The sequence below is a fragment of the Crocodylus porosus genome, unplaced genomic scaffold, assembly GCF_001723895.1.
Source record: "Crocodylus porosus isolate Cpor-Errol unplaced genomic scaffold, CroPor_comp1, whole genome shotgun sequence".
NCBI lineage: Eukaryota > Metazoa > Chordata > Crocodylia > Crocodylidae > Crocodylus > Crocodylus porosus.
The window spans coordinates 61,945,870-61,962,574 of record NW_017728950.1 but is presented as its reverse complement, the minus strand read 5'-3'; the positions used below and the strand labels follow the sequence as shown (position 1 = coordinate 61,962,574).

Sequence of the window (16,705 nt, the reverse complement as noted above, 5' to 3'; positions counted from 1 at the left end):
GGGGGGGTCTCATGAAGAGCCCTGCCATGCAGTGTGGAACAGTGGGAGGCAGTGGGGATCTTCCCCCTGCCCAGCAGCACCCAGTGAGTCGGGGGGGGGTGGTTTCAAAGTGCTGAGAACTGGGGTGGGCAGGACAGCCATCGCTGGGCTGGGAGAGTAGGCAGAGGATGGGCCTGGGTGATTCAGAGAATTGGCTGCAGCTAAATCTCCAAATCAATTCGGGACAGTGATTCGAATCACCAAATCAAATCAGTGCCCCAAATCAGCCGATCCGGATCCGAATCCGAATCCAAAGTGAATACTAGCCACTTCTTACAGGCCTAGTACCTGTAATCGCAGGGTGCCTATACACAACAGCAGAGGCCGCCCTGCTCTGGGTCCCTCCAGTGCTGGCGCTGGGATACCGGCATGGGTCCCACACTCCCACACAGCTTTCTCTGGCTCCTTTGTACCCCCAGTGCCCCCACCCCAACCCTGCAGTACAGGCAAGGAGCAGCACACAGCCCCGACCCCATGCTTTCCCACTGGTTACGAGCCGGTGCCCAACATGGGTGGAAAAGCAGCCCCCACCTCCCTATGGCTGGCGCCCCATGCTGCAGCCACTCGCATCCCACGTGGGGCTGTCCTGCCTCTCCACCACATCACCACCATCCTGTGGAGCAGCGAAGACACCGGAGAGCAGGCACAGGCAGCTCCGAGCAGTGCAGCACAGGGCACCGGCCACAGGGATGGGGGGAGGTGCTTTTCTGCATGCTGAGCACCAGCTTGTAACCCACCACCACTGCTAGCCTGGGCCCCATGCCTGCTCCGAGCCTGCCTGTTGGGGCTGAGCCACAGCAGCAGCAGCTGGGCAGAAGTGGCAGCAGCGACTGTGTGGAATAGCTGTTGGGCAGCATAGAGGCGACAGTGAGGCAGCCATACCCCAGTCTAGTGGGGCACGGGATCCAGGCCACCAAACACTGCCCAGCAATGGGGGGGGGGGAAGGGGAAGAGGCAGCTTTCCCACAAGCCAAGCAGCAGCTTCCACCCAGCTGCTGCTACCATGGCTCAGGCTTGATGGGAGAGCCTGGAGCCAGTGTGGGGCCCAGGCTAGCAGCGGCAGCGGGTTACAAGCTGATGCTCAGCACGGGGCAAAGTGCTACCCTCTGCCCCCGTGTGGCCACACAGGGGGAGGGTGCTTTTCCCCTGTGCTGAGCTTGTAACCTGCAGGCGAGTACAGGGCACATGGAGTTGGGGCTGAGCACTGCTCCCTGCCTGTACTGCAGGGCTGGGGCAGGGGCACTGGGGGCACACAGGAGCCAGCAGCAGCTGGGCAGGACCACACTGGTGGTCCAGGGCCAGCACTGGCAGGCCCATAGCAGGGTGGTAGGAGCATGGAGTCCCAGTTGGCAGGGGTTCTATGGGGTCAGGTCAGCTCCCCACTTTAGGCCACACCAGCGATGGCCCCAGGATACTGGTACAGGCCCCATGCTCCCACACCCCACTTCCCCGCTACTTTCCCCACACTTTCCTGCCCAGCCACTCGGCTCCCATACCCACATCCATATGCACACACACATCCCCACAAACCCCATATACAATCATTTCTGCATGTATACCACCAATGCATACAAATCAGGACAAAAATATATTTTATAATTAAATTGAAATATATTATTATGGGTGTTTGATTTTTAGTATGCAATTTGGTTTTTTTATTCCCCCTAAGATGGCAAACCCTCTTCCCCAAAGGAGTACTTCTAGGGACAAGTGGAGAGACTTCCAGTGGCAAAGGTCAAAGGTTAAGGGCAGGACTTCTGGTCCCAAGATGGCGACCAGGGGTGGGGCACCTGTCAAAGGGCAGAGCTACCCACACTGCCCTCAACAGATTGCCAAAACTTGATAAGCAGCCCTCGAGCCGAAGTAATTGTCCATCCCTGTCCTACTACCTCCCTTGGCAGCTTCCTAATACTTAACTTATATTTTCCCAGTTGCAACTCTGAGCCTTTTACTTTTTGTTATGTCCTCCATGACTAATGAGAATAATCAGTCGTTGACGCCTGTTCTTGAGCCCTGCTCTATTTTAAAAACTGTATAGGACTTTGTTTAAAATGCCAAAATAGGCTAAAGACTAAAAGATGCTGCTACCAATCTATCAGGAAGAAGTTGGGTGGCATGGAGTGTACTTAAGCTTGCTGAAGCACTGTGCCCAGTAATTATGGTCCGATACTTGTACTCAAATACTGTCTCACTGACTTGACATCTGATTTTACTCAAGCTTCTTATCCTTTCTGGGCTTCATATCTGGTCTACAAACAAGATGGCAACAGTCAAATATCATCACATATTCAATTATACCAGTACACCTCCTGCATGTATATAAACCCTATGTTTTCCCAACTTCAAAATGGAGATAATTCACCAATAGCATGTGAGATCTTCAAATGAAAAGCATTATACAAAGTGCAAAGTATTACTAATCAGCTTTAAGATCTATTATGGGTGTATAAGGTTGATTATATGAAAATTCAGGCTGAAGAAACACAAACTAGGCTGAAAGTACTAGCTAAAGATCTCATGTACTCACACAAGTTCTACTACTTTAGCTATGCCAGTATAGTTAACACAGTATAACCCCCTTGTGTAAGTTAAGTTATACTCTATAACTAAGGCTATTCCAGTACAAATTATAACTTCAGGACAGAGCCTTTCAGTGTACAGCTTGTGAGGAGCCAGCATGCAGCCCCTTACAGGTGTCTCACTGCCATGAAGCATGAAAAGGATCAAGAGGGGACTGCCCATGTACAAGGGGGATCCAGGAAGGGCTGCATAGCAAGAGGGGATAATTTCAAGGGGTTGCCTTTTAGCATTTGGCCCATGTGCATGCAGTCCCAAACTGCAGTGAAGTTAGTAGCAAGAGGAAGAATAGTAATAGTGCTTTACTTCCTTCTAAAAATTTCAAACTGAAAAGAAAATGCCAAGTTATGTCTAGTAGAAATAAGTAAAATGGGAATCTACAGTGTTCAGTTCCATAAAGGGGATATGTTTATAAAGGAACAGAAACACTTGCATCCACTGACATAAAATAAATTCAGTATAAAATTAAAATGACAAATCCAGTACATTTTTAAAGAATTCCTATAGTCTTCTGAGGGAACTGAACCAACAAAGAAGTACAGGTTTTAACCCAGTGCATGCTATATGTTGTATTCTTGTAAATGCATATGGACAATGCCTCTTCTAACATTAAAAATACTAATGTTGGAAACATGCTTAGAACAACAGGAGAACTGTATATAGTTACCATGTGGCTATCCCTGTCGACTTATCTTCACCATCCAGAGATGCAATGATGTAATGTGTTATAAAAACACCTACCTCCGTTGGAAACATTAAACTTGACTCCAAATTCTCCTCCAGGTCCTCCAGGGCTGTGACTGGCTGTTAGAATAATTCCACCAGCTGCTTTGATCTTTCGGATAATACATGAAACAGCAGGAGTGGATAAAATGCCATTCTGACCAATAACCAATCTTCCAATCTAAATGAACCAGAATAAGTCAAATTACATTTACTGATGCTAGCATTTCAACTCCAAATGGTACCAAAGTTTTTAATAAATATACCAAAATGTTGTATTATATGTAAGACCAGCTGAATTTGCACTATAACCACATGGTTGCTTCTATAGTGTCCGTGTTTAAATGAAACACCCTCTGGATCTGCTATAACACTAAGAATTCTGGAAGTTAAGCTTTTGGACTTCTGCTAATGACAAGTTGGCTCAAATACTCTAATATGAAATAATATGATCAACCAAGATATTATCCCTAAACAAATATCTCGTTTGACTTAAATGAATATATACCAGAACTGAATCTGACCTGTTATACAAAATAAAACATAGCATTAGATTCATTAATTTAACCTGAGTAATTTACTGAGAGAATTAATTAGCTCACACTGATTTTAAAAATCTTTTGTACCTATGTAAATAGCATATTTGTATCCTAGATAGCAACTGCCTTTCACAGAATGGCCCTTCAGTCGCACCAGGACCTAGGCATGCAAAGGTCTACAGTCTTTGTCAATCATATTTCTATATCCAAGATAAGAGCAGTAATACCTTGCATAGTAGAACATTGTAACTTACATTTGGCCGCAAATCAGTTTCGCTACTCCTACTGAAGAGAGCAAACTGGGCCTAGCTCTGAATTTGGGAAGTACCTATGCATTCTTAAAATACGACAAGTTTTCAGGGTGCTGTTATTAAACATTGACTCAACGCATTTGGTATTAGGTGCAAATCCATGGCAAGGTTACAATTACAAACCTTGCTCTTATCCCGTAGGCAGAGACTACTGTTTGCGCTCAATACAAAAATAATCCAGGAGTCTACCACAGATATATTTACAGACAAATAAGAAACAGTTCTGTTCCCTGGGAAACAGGTAGATGTTGAAACCAGCAGGAGAGATTAATGTAATGGGCAAGCAATGATGTATTTGCCAACAGAACATTAGAGACATTGCCAATTTGACCTAATTTTTTTTTTTAATTACAGTCTGTATTTTCTTGAAAGAAAAAAGGATACAGGGTAGTATAGTTACCCTTACCCTCCTAGATCTAGGACAGAAGTTCCATAAACTGGTTTGACCTAAATCAATTTAGCGTGATACTCCATCCAACCAGATTTATCTTAAACTGCTTTTGGCCATTTTGAAAGTGGTATATGTGCTCTGAAATTCTGTTCTGTTACAAGTTTAAACCAGTTTTGCATCACTTAAACTGGTTTATGTCTAACTTCTCCCCCCTAGTCCTAAAAGCAAAAAGGAATCATTTCACCTCCTGTTCCTTTCTCTGGGGTGGAGGATAGAAAGCCAATACAGGTATGTGAAACAGGCCGGATTCAATTCGGATTCAAATTCAGCCCAAATCGGAGACAGCAATTCAATTTGTTCATTTGGATCACTGTCCCCAGTTGGATTCAGCCAAATCGAAATATGAAGATTCGATGCTGATTCAGAGAATCAGCAATTCGGCCACAGACACAGGTTTAAATGTTTTTTCTACATACATCGAGGGACGAGGCACAACTCATGAACGCTACAATGCAGGGGTGCACGGAGCATCCCACAGGAGCATGGGAGGGGGTGACCCACACTTCTGTAGGATGCTCCATCCGACCCAGCATCACAGCATTCACAAGCCACCTCCTACCTTGAGGTATGTAGAAAAAACATTTAAAGTTGTGCCTATGTCCAAATCTCCAAATTTTTCCAAATCTCTCCAAATCAATTCGGAGGGTTCCGATATGATCCTGAGGGATTAAAGGGTCTCCTGATTCGATTCAGATTCAGAGATTCAACCACCGAATCAGGCCAAATCTCCGCCGAATTGAATCAGGGACCAAAGCTTCGTACAGCCCTAATAGCCAAGACTGCTTCCCTCCCCACGCCCCACAATTAGCTGGTGAAAGTGGGTCTACCTCAGCAGAGGAAGAGGCAGCAAGATGAGATTCTGGGACTCCCAACTTTTCTACCAGTGTGTGGAGAAGCCTCAGCAAGAACTTATAGGAGTAGACATCAACAATCCGCTGCCTTGATATTACAGGAGTTTGGGGAGGTTAAAGGGAGGTTAGATTCCATTTTAAATGGTGACCCGATTTAACATAGTTTGCCCACATGTATACCTTACACTTAGATCCCTCATTAGGTCAATCTAAGCGCAAACTGTGCAGAAGCTCCAGGAAGGTTAGATTGGGCAACCTGATCTAATACAACTGTACCACAGAGTTCACTTAGTTAAATTGAGTACAGGGAGTGTCATGGTACGGGGTCCCCAAAGATAGCCATGATGCCCCTAGGGCTCTGTGACCATGCCAGCGCCGCCCTGAGGGCAGCTTCTAATCTCACCTGCCACATCTTGTTGGTTAAAATAATAAGTTGGAAGGCTACCCATGAGTTTCTGTATGGTCACGGTCCTGTAGAATCCCACTAGACCTTGCAGGTTCTTGGATCCTTGTCGGGTTTCGCTCCAAGTCTGTGCCTCACAGGACACCCTAAAAGCCTTATGAGCTAGATGTGTGGCTCCAAAACCTCCCCTTTACCATGCCCCATGCCTCACAGATGGTATATGAATAATATCCCTCTGTTGAAGTGTTGGCCTAAGTCAGCCTCCTGTTGTCACTGCACCCCTCTAGTGCTGCGCACTGTGGCCCCCTGCAGTCTGTGCCCCATTGGCGCTGGGGCTGTACACAATCATGCACCCTAATGAGGCCTTCTCCACCCCTCATCCTGGTCCATTGGTGCAAATAACATCATAAATAAAAGTCCCTGGGCTATAACATAATAACAATGAAGGCCACACACTGTCTCTTTAAGAAGACAAACTTCTCCCCAAGTATTGAATGCCTCCCAGCCCTGGGTACCTTACAGATTCATAGATTGATTCATAGACTGTAAGGTGCTGTAAGGGACCCCGCAAGATCATCAGGTCCAGCACCCCTGCACTACATAGAAAAGACAACTGGGGTCGGGTGACCCCAGCAAGGGACTATCCAGTCTCCTCTTGAAGATTTCCAGGGTAGATGATTGCAAAACCTCTGGAGTTTATTCCACAGTCTGGACACCCTAACTCAAGTTTTTCCTTGTGCTAAGCCTGAAACAGTCTTCCCAGGAATTTGTGACCATTACTCCTGGTTTTCCCCAAGGGCGCCCTGGTGAACAGTTGTTCTCCAAGCCCTCAGTGCGTTCCCCTGATATAGCAGCAATAAGCTGCTACCAAGTCCCCTCTTAGCTGTCTCTTTTTTAGGCTGAAGAAACCCAAGTTCCTCCGCCTTCCCTCATAAGGTTTACCTTACAAGTTGCTGATCATATGGGTGGCTGTTCTCTGGACTCTCTCAAGCTTTTCCACACCCCTGCTGAAGTGCAGCACCCAGAACTGGACACAGTACTCCAGCTGCAGTCTCACCAATGCTAAGTAAAGGAAGTGATTCTTCCGCTTGGTTTTGCTTGAGATGCATCGGTTGATGCATGCCAGTATATTGTTTGCCCTGCTGGCTACAGCATTGCATTGACGGCTCATGTTCATACTATGGCCTATTATTACCATTAGGTCCCTTAAAGTTGCAGTGCTAGTCAATTTGGCACCACCGAGCCTTTAAGCATGTTGGGGATTGTTCATCCCCAGATGTAGTTCAACACTGAGAAGAGTATAGTGCTCCATCTAGTTCCAATCTGTCTAACTTGCCAGCCTGTCTAGGTCTGCCTGCATCTGCAGCCTATCTTCAAGCGTAACCACACCTCCCCATAACCCTTCTCTCCCGGAAGGGGAGAGAGTTCCGCCAATCGTGCCAAACCCCCACCCCATGGAGCTGCCAGCCCCTGCAATCCCACCAACTCCCCCCATAAGTCACTAGCCTCTGATCCACCCACTCCTCCCCCAATCCATCTCACTTCAGTTGGGCTCCTGGGGCTGATGAACATCTGTACAACCAACCCCAGGAGCAGTTTGTAGGTTCCAGGGTGGTTCGGCTGCACCAGGGGGAGGGGGAAAGTCTGAGGCTGTTTGGTGAGATCAGAGAGCCTTTCCAAACCCACCAACCCCCCCACCCTCAATCCCTCTAAGTCCCCTACAGACCCCCAATCACCCAAGCCTCCCCATCCCAACTGCTCCTCCCCCAATGTACCTTAGCTCAGGCTCCCAGCACCTAATTAGTAAATTAGATTGAGGAATCATTTTTAACCAAGATCTGTACCCCCTCCTTCTTTTAGGATAGAAATCTCTCTCTCTCTCTCTCCCCACAGAGGAAATGGAAAGTGTGGAGTGGGGACAAGAATGGAGAAAGAAGAGAACAGAGGAGGTTTGGTTTGAGGAAGGGATAGAAAATATTAGTCATCAAGAAACTAGAAGTTAGGATAATTTAGTAGGTAAGCAGAACACCTGGAAAAAGACCAGGGGTTAAATCCTGAAGTCAGGATTTTACCACAGGACATTATGAAGACATAAGTGGCTAGCGTTATTTAGCCTTTCCCCTTTGAACAGTCCCTCACAATGAACCTCAGAACATTGTGGATGTAGACGTCTGGAGATGTAGGGGTCTCTGAGCTTCCTGTTCTCGCCCGCTGCGACTTTGATGACTAAAAGGAAGAGGTTCCAATATAAATAAGAAGCTCGGAGGCTAGGTGTGTAGGCTGCGAGCCCTCTTTATTGCCTATTAAGCCAAGCACAGTGCCTAAAAGAGCCCCCTGCTGCATAAGCCACCTAGCCTCCCCTTAGGCACCGGGAGGGATTCCCCACATTAATTAATCAATTAAGTCCTTGAGTGCCTGTGGCACTCTGCAGTTGCAACAAAGTTTCAACAGGCCCCAGTGTCTTGGTTAGATCTCTCCCTCTCTTTCTCAGTCCATTCCCTTGTCTGTCCTTTCAAGTGTGGGCAAAGGAGAGAGCTGCAGCGGGTTCTCTAGTCCGTCCCGCTAACGGCTGGCCTCAGCAGGCCCTCAGCTACCTTGTTCCGCTGCTGTGCCTGCTTCCAGGTGCTCCGGCGCTCCGCTCCGCTCTTCACTCAGCGAATCCGAACCCGAACCCAAACCCCTCGTGAATGCCCATAGGCAATGGGGCTCCTGGGTAATCCCCCTTTTATCCTGGCATGATTGCCAAAATGGATCCCAGGTGTAATCCTATCTCTCTTCCGCCTGCTAAGTCTTCCCCTCCGGGAGTAACAGGACTCATCCTGGAGTCCCTGTTACAGTGGGGAAAGTGCCAATGTCTCTGTCTCTTAAACAAATGTTCATGGTTTGTTGCATCTTCGCAAATCAGAGGTAGGGACTCCATAATGTCTTTGTTTTGCTTCAGCAACCTGACTTAGAGCTGTAGTACAAGATCATGAGTCAGAGCATTAGACCCCTCAAAAAAACTGCCAGGAATGCAAGTCGCTTCCCTTACAATGGAGGAAGCTCTGCAGAGAAGCTTGCTTCATGTACTCAGGTCTTACCTGAAATTCTTTCACTCAAGATCAGTGTTTCTGAGTCACACTGAAAAAAAATATCACTACACTTCACTGCTGTGGAATCTTGTGTCTCTGGGTATTTGAATGCTCCGAGGAATGTAACAGAGATAATTGGATGCAAATTCAACATTCACCACTGGCTGGTCAGCCAATTATTTTGTAGGCGATGGAAAAACGTTGCCTCTCCATCCATTTTTGAAGCAGTTAATCAGCCAAAACCTTTTGACTCTACACAAATCTGTATAAAGCTGTACTCTGATAAGGCTTAGGCAGTCACTCACCTACCACATGCTTTTGTGGACTGTTTAAACAGATTGTGCACACTGAAATGTCCAATAGCTAAATCAAGCACAAGTTACTTTTCCTGCACCTTACAAGTGTAGATGTGTGCTGTTGATTTCTTTTGCACTGTAAGTTACAGCAATGCCCAACTTTGGACATTCAAAATACTCAAATATATTTACAACTGAACTTTCTCTGTTGAGATTTAACAACTTGAGTATTATGATTACATTTCCCCCACAATTTTAGGCTTGCAATATTGACAGTTCCTGTAATTATGTTTGTGGGGGGAGAGATATTAAAGTTGTGAATATTATTTAACTACATAAAATATTCAAGGATCACTTCATTCCCTAACAGCCCCAATTTTCCTGGTCGGCAGATGTTTGGATCACTTCCTCTGTGGACTGTTTTAGAAAAACAAATGAGATAGGAAAAGACTTAGTTCCAGGGGTTCATTGTTAGGAGCAAAAATCAATATTTTTAGGGAAATATTTACTCTGTGAAAAAATGTCACTTAATAAAAACCCCACTTTTCTCTGCTAAAATACATTTGACCAATTTTTTTTTTTTTACTAGTCCTACAACCTAGATTTTTCACTAGGTTGAATACAAAGTACACAGTTAATATGCATATTAGGTAGCTGAATTTTGTACGTGTTCAGTCAAGATATCGTTGAATAACATGCTTTCTATTCCAATTTGTCCCATGTTCCTATAACAGAACAAATCTTCATCTCTAAAATCTGAAGAAAGGGTTGTATTCTTGCACAGTGAAAGTGCTGCATAAATCTATGGGACCATCAGAGCCCATCAGACTCAGAATTAACTGTTTCAGTGGTGTACACCCACCGTAGTCTCTCAAGGCAGAGTAAAACAGCACCTTTTAAAGTCCCAACATCTGAAGTGCTTCTCACAAGCAATCATCCTCTACTGAGGGGGATAGCCGAAGAAGAATTTACGAAGTGACAGGACATTAGTAAAGATGACATTTTCCCAAGGTCTAGTATGGCAGGCTTTACTGGAATAGTTGGAATAGCAGGCTGTCTTTCCCTTCACTGACTGAGACACAGAATGCAGACAACTGACTTGAGAAAAAACTACTGATTTATGTTCATACAGTACTTTCCCACTTTTGAAAGCTCTTTGGATCTTCAAATTAAAAGTGATATTTTATTACTTTCTTCATTCAACAGGCTGAGATATCAAACTGCTTCACAAAAACTTTTTACTTGATCCTACATGCAGTCACTGTAATACAATCCCTTTTGGACAGAACAAGGAGGCCATGTTTCCACTACAAAACAGCTTTTGGTTGCTCTGGTCTGACTTTTTCCTGTAGAATGGATAGGTTAAAACTCCCTGCACCAGGGGTCAAGCTGAACCAATAAACATTTGACATAAGTATCCTAGAGCAGTTTTAGATCTAGGTTTAAGAGAGAAAGAACAGCTTTTACAGTGCTACGTCACCTACAGCTTTTTTCTACCCAGGGCTATGCAAGTCATTTGGAGTACTGAAGAAATATTTTGAGAGTCATTTTGAACTAGATTTTCCTTTTATGGCTTCTTCTCTGCATGTAAAGCTTCTTCTGGGAAATATGTAGCTTTTTCAAGATACTTACATTAGTGCTGTTAATCACTACTGCTAAATTGTACTTAGTCAAAGTTGGGTAGAGAAAATATAGAAAATTTCTCAATAGATTGCAACAAACTTTCTGTTAGTCTACACAGTTTAATTATGTATGTTTCCCAAGGAAGAGAGGCACAAGGAAAACACATATTAAAAAAGTCTGTTTTGCATCTTTTTCTCCCTCCCCCCTTTTTTAAAAACAATGAAGCATGTAGAAAGGCTGCCATCTATGGCAATGACTCAATCTTCCAACTACAGCTGTCAGAGATACGTGCCAGCTTTTAAACAAGAGCTGCATACGCGGGAGCAAAAGAAAGACAACAGGAATTTTATTTTGTAAAATGTATGAAAATAAAAGGGCTGCAGTTATCTTGAAATGCTCAAGTGAGTGCACATAAATTAGTTATGCAGTGTAGACTGCATGCTATATTGTTCCAAGTATAATTTGACTTTGCAAATAAATTGACTCCACATTTTCAGGTACAATTTTAGGATAAACAGCTTTTTCCCTGAGTATGTCACCACTTACAAACAAAGAACTTGAATTGCTTTTGTCCTTACAAAATCCCATAGATTTTGTAATTTTTAATCCCAAGAATAAAATAAGGAAAGGGCATAAAGGGTTAAGTGTGCTGCAAGTACAAAATTGAGACTGGATGGTATCAGTTTCAAGTCAACCCTGTTTAGAAGTTTAGTGTGACTTTTGGAGGGGAACAGGGTAGACATCATCAGACTAACACAATATATTCCTCAAAACATTCCTCAAGAGGTTTTGTACACAAAACCAAGTTATAGAATATTAGTCATAGACTGAACCAATTAGACAGTGTGATCTCTTACAGCTTTTCATTTACATGTATTTTTCTGTTGAGCTGACACTGCATAAATCTATTTCCCCGCTGTAGTCAATTCTTTAATTTCTGTTGTAAACATCAAAAGGGGTAAGACACATTCAGCCTTAAGAAGTGATACAAGGATCTCATTCCTACCCTAATGATGGCAGGAGTGAAATTTACATCCTGACACTATTTGTGCTGTGGAGGAATAACAATGACCTCTGCAAAGAGCTCATGTCCAGGATCATTATGTCAAATGTGAAAATCTAAAAGTACCTCTATAAAGTGTTTGGAGGCTGCAGAGAGCTAAGAAACGTATGTGCTAGGTCACCCCTGGGGACTCTCCTTTTATATATCAATTATGTACTCTCCCTACCCAAGATGCTGATTGGCTTTTCCTCAGAAAACAAAGCTGATACTAAATACTTCCTAAATAATGAACTCTAAAATTAACTGACCTGTGCTGGAAAAGTCAAAACTGGTACCCATACACCAGTACCTAATTAAAGTGCTGTTAAAATACCTGCCATATCAATAGATCATGCAATGGCATGAAAAGGATATCTCTAGTAGTGGCATTCAAAAGGCTGACATTGCAAGACTACTATCATTTGATGTCCCTTATAATATCCTACTAGATACTGTATGCTGTACTCTGACTAGAATCTGCAGTGAGAAAGACCATGACTCCTAGCAAACCGTTAAGAATGAAGAATGACTACCCTAACACACACTTTGCCAGGACACTTTTAAGCATTGCTACCACATGCAGCTGTGCATTTTCAGACGATTCAATAGATTAACATGGAGTCAGTTAATGTATTTTTATTCTGCCCAGTAATCTCTCACATGCTTCAGTCAATTAAGCTTGAAAACACATGAAGCAAGAAGATTATGTTCTGGACATTGTGAATCTCTGCTTTCCTGTGGCCTCCCCTACTTCTGTACAGCCAAGTGGCACGCTGCAGTCACAGACAAATATATTGAGAGAGAGAGAGAGAGAGCACACGCAAGCGCTATATATATTTTTTTCTGCCATAACAGATGAGAGCAAGTTTTGCATGAAAGATAAGAGAAAATAAAAACAACATTGTACTAAAAGACAACTGGGAAACAACCAAGGCAGCAGTCAGGTAAATCCCTGACAAGTCAAACCGCTCAAGCATTTATACACATACAAAGGCACTAGATCCCTTCTCTGAGATGCTGCTATGCAATATCACGGAGAAATCACGAACTCTACTGCAGATGGTAATAAATTAGTCACATACTCATATGATTAAGATGCTTTAACAACCTACATATTTTCACGGTAAAAGAACGAGCATATCATTAACACTAGCTCAACCATCTTCAATACACATATCTATTTCCTCTCTCTGACACAAACTTTACTATCACCTTAATTTTTTGAGTTTGTCATAAGAAGTCCCTGGACACATGGAGGTAGTAAGGCACTACATTATGAACAAATAATTTCCTGGTAGTCTCCTAGAGCTGTAATAATTACAGCACATTGTTAAATAATGTATCAAAGTAATCTTAAAGTTTTGGCATGGGAATTGTGAAAGGAAAAACTCCCACACGCTAGGGCTGGTGGACATTAACATTTGTATTTGACAGATTCCCATAACTCAGCAGAGAGAGTGAGCTCAGATCCAACAACCCACAAAAAGTTTGTCAAACCAGGATGTCCACTGCTCATTCTTTCTGGGCAGAAAGGAGAATGTGACAGGAAAAGGAAGAGAAATGGGCAGGAGCAGTCCCATCCCTGACTCTCACAAATCTATTTCCCTAGCTCCTCGTGCTTGCTGGTCTCCAATGCTCCTATCCCTTCAGCCCCTACCCACTCATGTCTCCACCTTCACACACTCCCAGGTTATCCCAGTGCTCCCTGGCTACTACTGGTGTGGGGGGAGCTAAGGATCAGCTAGGTTATGCAGAAGAGTTCCTGCCATCATGCCTTTGTTGTTGCTCAGCCTCAGAGCAACAGGATTCCTGATGGCAGGGAGAGCTAGCACTTCCAGAAGTCACTCCAAAAGCCCACTACAACTTTGCTCAGCCTCCCTCCCTTAACACTGTACACTACATATCTCACTCCAAGCTCCTTTCATCCCTGCATCCTCCGTACATCTGTTCAGCTACTATCCTCCCTATGCACAACACCTCACACTGCTCACACTCCTTAAACCTCCAGCTCTGCTTCCTCCAGCCTTGCTCACTTGTGTCCCAGCTTAATCACTTCCCACCCTGCCCAACCTCACCCAGCACATCATCTGATGTGTAACAAGCAGGGATCCTGGATTTCTCCAATTAAAAAAAATCCCAAATTTTCAGATTAAAAAAGGTAACCCAAAATCCACATTTTTTTCATGTTTAAAATGAAACACCACACATTATATATATATATAATAGGTCTCAATTTCAAACATGGAACATTTGTTCCTCTCCAAAAAATGTTTCCTCTCCAAAAAAATTCACTGACGAATCAAAGAGAAAGTCTAATTATCTCTTGATAATTTTGTCAGGCTTGGAGAGTAAAATCAGAGAGACTGATTTTCTTTGGGCTTTATGTGGAAATTTCAAAGCAACTATAATGGTACCAGGATAACCATACTTCCTTAATAAGTGAAATACATGTAAATCCCCCACCTCGAGTTATATCAGACTAAAATATATATATATATATAGGAACTTTATATAAAGTATATTTCAGTCTAAATCAGTATCAGTTTCTAATGTATAAATAGGTTTCTTTTATTAGAACCTGATTATTAAATCGTCTTGTGTTTATTCTGAGGTTTGTTTGTTTTTGCAGAGCGCAAGAACTGTAAGCAATCACAACACAAGGAACACTGGTAAATAATCTGTTTGTCACCCTCGTCTTTTCTCACACATGTAAAGCTAACAACAGAGAAGGAATGAGTATCTCTCTCTTGTGATAATTTAAACTTTGGAAAAATATATGAGGCATTGCTGTTAATAGTAGGGTAGTTTTTTAAGTATCAAATTGACCATCACACCCTGCTTCAACTTGTCTTCAGTTATTTCATGTTTCACATTTCTTATTGAGCATCAAAATACATTTCCCTAGCTGCTTCAGTCTACAGTGCAGAATCAAAGAATCTGGTAAACCAAAGTTGGCATTGCTCCTGAGGTTTTCAAAATCACCCCAGTTAGGCATAAATAAACCCAAATCTCTACATTGTCAAAGCCTAGTGGCATATCATAAAAGGCATTATTAGGTGGCATACGGCATCAGGACTCCTAGATTAAGTATGCAAGTAAAATTAAGAACCATATTACACTTTCTTCTATTTGTTCCAAACCAACAGCACAACAGTTTTTAAACCTTTCCTTCCTTTTTAAATAAGGAGCAGTCAAAATTAAGACTGTTCTTCTCTCATTGCCGCTTGGCTGTGATATTAGACTGAAAAATCTTTGAAGCAAGGATCACCTTTGACAGGGCAGGCATGCAGTATGTAAACACACTAAAGCCACAGTTTTTGAGCAGGGTCATTAGGTGATACCACAAAGCAAATAATAAACCACTACCACCAACTCTCCTGCCTTGAGATTGTAAAAAGCCAAACATCATGGTATTGTTTTCCTCCTGGTTTTGTCACCTGTTGTTTAGAGTGCTAAAATCCACGATAAAATTACATATAGCAAATTGAGACTAGAAAGCAACATAGGATCTTCAGAGCAACTGTGGTAAGCCACAGGCAACTGCTGCCCTTGTGTGGTGGGTTTCAGACTCCACCGCTGCCTTATTAACAAAGTGCTTCATTGCTTGAAAATTATAGCAACTCCTGTGGCATCAAATGAGCATCGTGACACTTGAAAGGGCAACCATGGGATGGAAAGAATGGAGGAGGGCAGGACAGGAGTCCTGACACTTGGGACTGAGGGGAGACACACGGCTACAGGGAAAGAAAAGGAGGGGGAAGGCATGTGCAGGGTGTGGACGGGTTGTGTTCAGAGGGGGGAAAGCAGCAAGCGGGGCCCAAGGACAGGTTGAAGGCCATGGGTTTGAAGAGGTCAGTGCGTGTTCAGAAGGGGTCAGCAATGGGCGCAAGGCCGTGATGCTCTGCCAGGGTACTGCGCCACCCTCAGGTGCCTAGAGATCCTCTCCGGGATGCCACAAAACACAGTGCAACACTGGCCCTGGCAGCATTGCCAGGCCCTAAATATGAATTTATCATATTGGGACCTCGAAATGATCGCGTTTGCTGAAAAAACACGCAAACAACCCTTCTCATTTACTTGACGTTGCTCACTGTAATTACCAGTGAGCAACAACCAAGTCATTGAAGTGGAAGCTCTGCTTTTCCAGGCAAGCAGACATAAGAAAGCACTGACAACAAACCCACAAACCAGTTTTGCTGCGCTGACAGGAAACCCAAAGGTCAGGGCACCCCTGAGAGTGGACTGGAGTTGTGCCTAGGCTGCGTCAATGAGCTGCCTCAACAATGATGCACATTTTGAACACTTTTACTACTACTGACTGGACACGGGGTTGAAACTGTTGCACCGATACGGTGACTGTGCCCCCTCCTCCCACCCCCCCGGCAGGGCACAGACACAAGGGTATGGCAGAGGTGCGGTGGGCTTTGTCCCAGCCCTTGCTACAGAGGAAAGGCTCTTCTTTTTCAAAAAGGAGTGAAAATGAAGGGCTGGCATTTTCCAGGGGGGTGACGAGCCCAGCCAGGGCGAGGGGCAGGGCAGGCAGAGACGAGGGGGGCGAGAGGCGCCGCTTACCCCGTTGGCCGCAGCCATCTGCACCACGACGTCGATGGCGGCGCGGCTGAAGTACCGGCCGTCGCTGCCCACCACCATGGTGCAGCCCTGGCGGTCGCGCAGGTCGATGGAGGACAGCAGGCTCTGCACGAAGTTGGGCAGGTAGTTTCGCTGTCCCTCGAAGAGCCCCGTCGGCCGCCGCAGCCCCCCGCCACCCGTCGGCCGCTG

At 44.3% G+C, this 16,705-nt stretch overlaps 1 protein-coding gene across 1 annotated transcript in view; it reads right to left on the bottom strand.

Annotated features, from left to right (window-relative positions):
- The window catches only part of PGM5 (phosphoglucomutase 5), a 133,224-nt gene extending 116,525 nt beyond the window's left edge, over positions 1–16,699 (bottom strand). Inside the window, exons 1-2 of the mRNA XM_019555263.1 lie at positions 16,499–16,699; positions 3,358–3,520 (exon numbers count right to left, since the gene is read on the bottom strand). Of these exons, the coding sequence (XP_019410808.1) occupies positions 3,358–3,520; positions 16,499–16,576 (241 nt within the window). The 5' untranslated portion in view covers positions 16,577–16,699. The remainder of the gene's footprint in view (positions 1–3,357; positions 3,521–16,498) is intronic.
- Between the last annotated feature and the right edge of the window lie 6 nt (positions 16,700–16,705).